This window comes from Trichechus manatus, unplaced genomic scaffold, assembly GCF_000243295.1.
Source record: "Trichechus manatus latirostris isolate Lorelei unplaced genomic scaffold, TriManLat1.0 scaffold00047, whole genome shotgun sequence".
NCBI lineage: Eukaryota > Metazoa > Chordata > Mammalia > Sirenia > Trichechidae > Trichechus > Trichechus manatus.
The window spans coordinates 9,399,294-9,407,343 of NW_004443983.1; the positions used below are offsets into that span (position 1 = coordinate 9,399,294).

Consider the following 8,050-nt stretch of genomic DNA (forward strand, 5'->3'; position numbering starts at 1 on the left):
AGTATTAGAAGATTATTTATTAGAGACAAAAATGTGCTTTGGTCATATTAGTAAAAAGAAAATATTTATTAATGAGCAAGAGTGTCTTTTCAGGGGGATTGCTACTTGACCCATTTTTGTTTTTCTCAATATATCATGTTGTTCTTAGGTGTGAATGGATTTTGACTCATAGTGACCCCATGTGACAGAGTAGAACACTGCCCCATAGGGTTTTCTAGGATGAAATCTTTACAGGAGCAGACTGCTAGGTCCTTTTCCTACAGAGTTGCTGGTGGGTTCAAACTGCCAACCTTTCAGGTAACAGTCAAGCACTTAAACATTGTGCCACCAGTGGTCCTAAGTATATCATTAGTTATATATAAAACCACAGCTAATCTCTACTGATTTTTGGATAAGATAAAATGTCTCCTTCAGATAGTGTTAGATTCTTTTCATTACCAGACATGTGTACATTTGATCATTAAATCTTCAAAATAAACTAGGAAATGTGTCAATCTGAATTTTCATTTATAATTTTTCCTTTCTTTAGACTCTGAAGATACGTGTATATGATTTTATAGTTCACAAAGCAATTTATAAATATTTCATTTTGTCAAACTACAACAAAGATATAAATGCTTCATCAATAATTTACCTAGAGATAGTTTCTCCTATACTATATTATTTCTCAGTTTAAATGCTTCACACATTTACATAACCATATTTATCTATGAAACAACTGAAAGTCAATCAAATTGAGTTCTAGACGGAGTAAAAAATACAGTACACCATTTTTTTTTAAGTTTAGCTACAAATTCTGCCTTTATCTGATTCCAAGTCATATAAATTGCATGCAATCTATTTTATGAAACTTTTATTACAGAAAATTTCAGACATGTACATAAGTATAGAGACTATTATAACAAACCCCCACGCATCCTCACATCTAGCTTCAACAATTATCAATTTATAGACAATCTTGTTTCATCTATACTCATATCCACTTCCTCCATCCCTCTCACCAGCTCCACTCCAGATTATTTTGAAAAGAAATCTCAAATATCATATCGTTTTTCTATAAACATTTTAGTATATATACCTAAACAGTAATTCCTTCCAAACACAACCATAGGCCATCATTATACCTAAAAAATTAACATCTCCTTATTATCATCAAATAAAGTCATTGTTCATGTTTCACTGTTTTTCTTATATTTTCCAGACTGTAACACACACACACAAATATTTTTATAGTTTGTTTGCATTGATCCTATGCAATCAACAGCAAAGCTTTATTCTCTTTTGCCACTAGATGGTACTACTGCATAAATTTCAGGCATCCTTAACTTCTAAGTAATCTAGCTGGAGGAGTTACACTTTTATCTTTCTTTAGGGTAAACAGGTCAATAATTAGGAAACATGATTCACGTTATATATTTCAAAGTCTAATAAGTGATTCTGGGGGAATTAACCACTGTTTTTCATGAACTTTAATGAAGGAAATGCCAACGGTTCCAAGTATCTTTTCACAAATCAAGACTCTAAGACAAAATAAGAAAAATAGCTTAAAAGATTTTAGGGAAGAGATATATAAATAATTCATCATAAGGCTGTAATTGCTATGACACCATATAACCCAATCCTAAAGAAATGCATGAATGGATTTGCAAGGATGTTTGCAAAAGCACGCACTGCTAATAATAATCAACTCATGGTTAAATTCAGACACATTTAAAGTGTCAATATTTATGGATAAAGGGTAAACCTGACATTTCACTGTAGAAATTTAAGGGTCTGAATTGTATTGTCACTCAAGAGACACTCCACTTTTGCATGGAGATGGACCTAAGGGTAGGTTAAAATGTCTCCCAAAAATGAACTATGAATTTGCTCAAGTAGTTAAACAAAAACTTTAAAAGAGATCTCAGAGTTCTGTACTATAAAACGGACACTTACTATCTAGATAGGCCTGTCAGGATGAGTTATTTGAAAAATGTACCACCAAAGTAGATGAAAGGGTAGTCCTCTTGGGAATTTTAAAATTCTGTACCTCTAAACCTTAAAAACACATGCCATGTAAAACAGTTTTAAATATACTGTATTAATCAATGTTAAAATGCCAAACTATTCTTTTTTTTAACTTAACTCGGTTAGTTGATTTGGCTGTTTTTAAGGCCACTCACAGTTTGTAGTAAGAAAAAAAATGTTTGTTTATAGTCTACCCTACTTCGAAAATAATTTGAGGTAGGTATCTTGGAGATCTGTCATTGCTGGGGACAATTTTACCACAGAAATAGGCAATTAGAGTAGAAAAGATTTTTAGATATAGACAGATAAATAGAAAAGTACATGCGTAAAGAGTTGAATCATTATGATATTGAATATAAAGGGTAAAAGAGGAGCAAAAATAGGTACTTAAGTGATACAGAAAAGCCTAAAGAATCAGGAAGATCCTGAAATGCATACAGAGCAAAAAGAAAGAACTAGAAGAGAATAGGAAAGGAGTAAGGAATAAGAGTAGTGAACAGACAGGAAGATCGGGTCAAGAAGTCAGATGTTAAAATAGCCCAGAGACAGAAACAACACAAAGCAGGAAGAATTTTAAAAATGGAAAGGAGGTAACATTTTTTGTTGATGATCTCCAAGTCTATAAAGTTATTCAACTTAGTGAGAAGAGAATCTGCCCAAGATACTGGAAATTACAACAGCTAAAGTGTTAACCTCCATTATTTTGAAATGAACACATTTTATTTTATAGCTTTTCTTGAAGATTATCACAGATTTTCAATGCTATCTGGCAAATCAATTTTAGGATTTGAAGGCACCATGGAAACCATTTAAGCCTATATTTTCCAAATAAGGCCTGTATTTTCCAAGTTAGACAACTTAAGTCCAGAAGGGTTAAACCAAAGGTCATACAGATCAGGGAAAGTCAGGAATAGGACCAGGTACTGACTTTAGCGAAGGCTCTTCTCACTAGGGCACATTAATTCTCTTGATCATCTATCACTGCAGCACTTAAGTGGTGACAACATCTGAGGGAGTTGAGAAGGAAGGTTGTATTTAATGTTTGGGATATATTCTAAAGTTGTGAGGCTAGTTTCTATGAACTACGCAGAAAACCCAACCTCATTATAGTGATGCTAAAGCTGGTCTCTTATTTTTAAGCTTAAAAACAACTAAGAACTAACTAATCACTAGAGTTTTATATCAATTTTCTTCATATGATTCATAAGATGAATCCAATATACCTTGTTTAAAAATCTAAATGTTAACCTTTGCAAGAAAGAGTTTACATACCACTGCCTAACTTAAAATATACTTTTAAATAATTGAAGTGTCTTGTCCCCAAGTTCCTAAGACAGATTTCTGAATGAAAATGGATAAACTACAATTAAAAGTCAGTCTTGATACCTTCATATTAGATGCCTCAGTTTCCAGTTTTGTAAGATGATTGGAATTATCTTCTAGCTCTTGTCGAAGATTTGAGTTCTCCATCTTCAGTGCCTCAACTTGCTTTAACAACTGATCATATGAAGCTGCAGCCATCCTTGGCTACCCTTGGACCTATAAGGTTAAAAAGGATTTTGAAATTCACTACTCAAAAAAACAAACAAAACAAATTGTGGCTGCTCGTTTACAAAGAAAGGGAGAAAAGAAACAAAACCTTTCAGACATTTATTAACAAGAATTGTGTTAAAACACTAGTTTCAGTCTGAAGTAGCAGAATATAAGCAGATGAAAACCTGGAGTCTTAACTGATGAAAAGGATTAAATAAGAGAACTTCAGCAGTATTTGACTACATATGCCTTTTCATAGGTGGACGAGATTTCTATCAGGTCAGACTTTTTCAAGATTGCAAAGCTATTTTAACTCGTCTTATAGGTAAAACTTAGGAAATGTAATCATTGACAAGAAAGTTATTTATATTGGTAGTATTATTTCTGATTTTGTCCAATAGTTTAGACATAACCCAGATATTCCCCCCCCAGAAAATGTGCAAGAATCTAGTCATAATAATCTCTGAAAAAGAAGTCAAAGAATTTTAGAACCAGAAGGGATTAATGAGATTAGGTAGTCCATAACATAACTTTTCTTTTGATAAAAGGCTAGTCTTAAACATTATCCATGTGGAAGTAGCTCTGAAGTTTCAAGAAGACTTCATTAAACAGCAGTCATTTAACAAAATGGACATGAAGGACAGCAATAGATTGAGACTTTTTGATATCTTTTTGATAGGAGGATGATTAACAAGAATTACTAATATAAAGTTCTATTACATGTATTCCAAAAGGATGAATATAATTGGCTATGCTATGGCTTATGTGGTCTTGGGACCCATTGTGTTCAGATTGAGGCTAAAGGACACTTAAAGAAAATCAATGATTTTAGGAGTAGAGATTGTCAGAGAGAAGCCAAGCAGAGTCCAGCAGTTAAATTATATGAGTGTGCAAGAAGAGGAAAGAAAATGAAGTTACAGAAGATAGTCAGGCAATAAGAGTTCCCTGGCATGAAGAATTAGAGAATGCTTAGAGTTACATTAAGACCAACCAAGTAAGATTCAGAAGACCCAGATTCTCTTTTTAGTTTAATCCAAAATCACTTTGGAATAACTAAAAATACTACCTATCTTAATTTTTTAATTGCTAAAAACTATTACAAAGTTTGTACTTAAGCAATACTTAAAGATCCTGACATTAAAGAAAAAAAAAGCTTTCTGTAATGAAATCCATTATATGAAATAAGGCAAACAGGTTATACCACTGGCTAGTCATGGTAATAGTCAAGTTCAGTAACTGGAAGTGAACTCAAGTGTCTTAGATCTAGTCAATCCTCCAGTGGCTAGAGTCAATGATAAACCTGGTATAACCCAATAAGATCTGAGGAGGAAGGAGAGGCCTGGGAGGCTGGGATCACCTACGAAAGTCTTTATGGCTGAAGAGAATGAGCACTAGACTAGTACTTGGAGACTTAGGTCTTAATTTCACTTACTACCTGTTCTAATTCACAGGATCATTGTTAGGATTAAGTAAGAAAAAGTAGTCTTAAAAAAAAAAAAAAAAAAAAAAAAACACCTCCCATCGAGTCGATTCCGACTCATAGTGACCCTACAGGACAGAGTAGAACTGCCCCATAGGGTTTCCAAGGAGCGGCTGGTGGATTTGAACTGCTGACTTTTTGGTTAGCAGCTGTAGCTCTCAACCACTGTGCCAAGAGGTACATAAATATGTTATGTTATGAAAATATCCATGAAACGTAACTTTCTTAGTAAGATTTAATGCTCATTTACTATTAAAATTACCACCACCACCACCAACAGACAAGAGGTGAAAAAGTAATTCACCCTCTTGAAGAAGACAGGAGCCATCTAAAGAATGAGAAGAAATTCATGGAAGTGATCCAGGATAACAGAACATTTTTCTATTTTACATCATATCCTTAACAAGCAGGTCTTAAAAGACAGCACATTAAAAACCATAAGATGGAGGTGAAAATCTGACAGAATTCTAGTAATGCAGGCCTTAAAATGCTTTATTTCAAATAAAATTTTAACAAGTACGTTTGCCCTGAACTAATAAAATATTATAAGAGAAAAGGTAGTAACAGAAAAAAAGATAGGCACACACAGGTATGTTGAGATATAGAGGCTATAATCTTACACAATCATAAAAACACCAGATGGGGAAGAAGAGGGGAAGCTACTAAAAGTGCTCTTTACTGGAGAAATTTAACCCTTCAAATGAACATTAAACATTCGATCTTTTTTTCCCTCCTCCAGAATTTCAATCATTAAAATTAAAGTCCTTTGTGCTCTAGAAAGCAGGGTGTTTCCTCTAATTTTACGGAGGAAAAAAAAGATGCTTCACAGAAAAATACTCTACCTTATATTCTTTTAGGATGTTGCAGCCATCACTCCCTAACTCAAAATTACTTTATACAAATCACCAAATTATTCAAAATGCCTTCTAACAAGACTTTCTCATCAAGTATATCTTAATTCTCATCGGGATATATGCAAGTCACTCAACAACATTAGGAAAAAAAAATCAAAACTTGTGTGATCACATTGCAGTTGCCATGTCTCATGAAATGGGGAAAACTTCTGAATGTTTCACTTATCGAGGGCATGCAGATATCCTAATTTGTTTTTCTTTAGCTAAGATGCCCACTAAAGAGATCATCCACCCCAAAAGTGGGGCTTTGGGGAGAAGAAAATAAAATGACTGATATCTAGACTTTTATCCAAATGTTTAATGAAAAACAAATTTACTAGTATCCTAAGAAATTAAGATAGGGAGGCAGAAAAGTTTCTGGGCAGGCCAAGGATACTCAAATAAAATTAAATACAGAGGGTTCATTATTACTAATTAAAGAAGTTTAGAATTACTTTAAAAAAATTTAATGGTGCTGCTTTTATTGTTTGGTTTTAGTGAATAAAAAAATATATATTTATAAGCACTTTGAGAGATGATAATGAAGAGGAAAATACCAAGAGAAACAGAAGAAACCAAAAGGATCATGAAACATTAGTTTGCTCAAGTTTATTTATGAACATACATTTGAAAACTTAGTTTACTAGAAAATATAATTTATCAAAAATGACCCAAAAAGAGATGGAAAAGCTAATAAAATTTACAATAGAGAAGTTCTCACTATTAGAAAATCTATTATATCATTCATCAGACAGATATATGCAAAAAAAAAATCATATGATCATGCCAAAGACGATAAAAAGGCATTTTACAAATCCAACACCTATTTTTGCTGAAAATACTAATTTAAAAAGTTCCTTATTTAATGTGATCTATATCAGCCCCAAAGCTAGCACCATACTTAACAATGTGGAAATACTATAGTCCTAAAGTCAGAGAAAACCTATTTTCACCACTCTATTAGTCATAATGTTAGTCAACACAATTAAAGTGAAGAATGAAATCTGACAGGAAAAATCAAAAAGCAAAACTATTACAAGAAGATACAATGGCTATACAAAATAATCAACTGAAATATTACTATTAGTAATGTAGTTTAGTACCAAATTAATACACAGAAATCTTTCATTTATATGTGCAAAGAGAAATTAGATCAAAGATAAAATAGAAGATTCCATTTACAATAAGAACAAAAAGCAAACAAACAAAAAAACCCAGGCATAAACTGAACAAAAAGTATCCAAAACTTACATGAGGAAAAGTAGAAACACTTCAGAAAGACACAAAAGTAGACTTTAACAAATGGGAGAATAGACCTTGTTTTTATTTATAGGAATACTTAACATCCTAAAGAAGTCAGTTCTCCCTAAATTAATTTATATATTTTACACAATCCCAATAAAAAAACTACATAAAATTTGTTGTGCCTTGTCTTCTTCGGCTAGACATTAAAAAACAAACAACAACAACAACAAAAAAAAAATAACAGGCAAAAATAGCTTTAAAAATCTGAAAAAAGAAGAGTATGCAGGAATAAACCTACCACATATTAAAATATTGTAATATGCCTTTAAATTAAAACAGCATATAGTTTATCCAACTGTATTGTACCAATAGGTTAATTTCTTAGTTTTGATGATTGTACTATGGATATTTAAGATGTTAACATTAAGGGAAGCTGAGTGAAGGGTATAGGCTAACTCTCTACTATTTTTCCAACTCTTCTGTCAGTCCAAAGCGCTCTAAAAATAAAAAAATTTAATTAAAAAAAAAAGTTGTGACAAGGGCCCAAAGTCCATCAAATGGGGAAAAGACAGTCTTTTTAACAAATGGTGCTGGTAAAACTGGATATCCATCTGCAAAAAAATGAAACAGGACCCATACCTCACGCCATATACAAAAACTAATTCAAAATTGATCAAAGACCTAAATATAAAGCCGAAAACTATAAAGTTCATAGAAGAAAAAATACCACCAATGCTACAGGCCCTAATACATGGCATTAACAGGATACAAACCATAATCATCAACGCACAAACCCCAACAGATAAGCTAGATAACTGGGATCTTCTAAAAATCAAACACCTATGCTCTTCAAAAGACTTCACCAAAAGAGTAAAAAGAGAACCTACAGACT

The 8,050-nt window shown here is 32.5% G+C and overlaps 1 protein-coding gene across 5 annotated transcripts in view; it reads right to left on the bottom strand.

Annotated features, from left to right (window-relative positions):
- Positions 1 to 8,050, bottom strand: part of APC (APC regulator of WNT signaling pathway) — a 152,217-nt gene that overhangs the window by 95,730 nt on the left and 48,437 nt on the right. For all 5 annotated transcript variants that reach the window (XM_023731973.1, XM_023731975.1, XM_023731971.1 and 2 more), the window contains exon 2: positions 3,394 to 3,546. In XM_023731973.1, coding sequence (XP_023587741.1) covers positions 3,394 to 3,528 — 135 coding nt within the window. In that variant the 5' untranslated portion in view covers positions 3,529 to 3,546. The remainder of the gene's footprint in view (positions 1 to 3,393; positions 3,547 to 8,050) is intronic.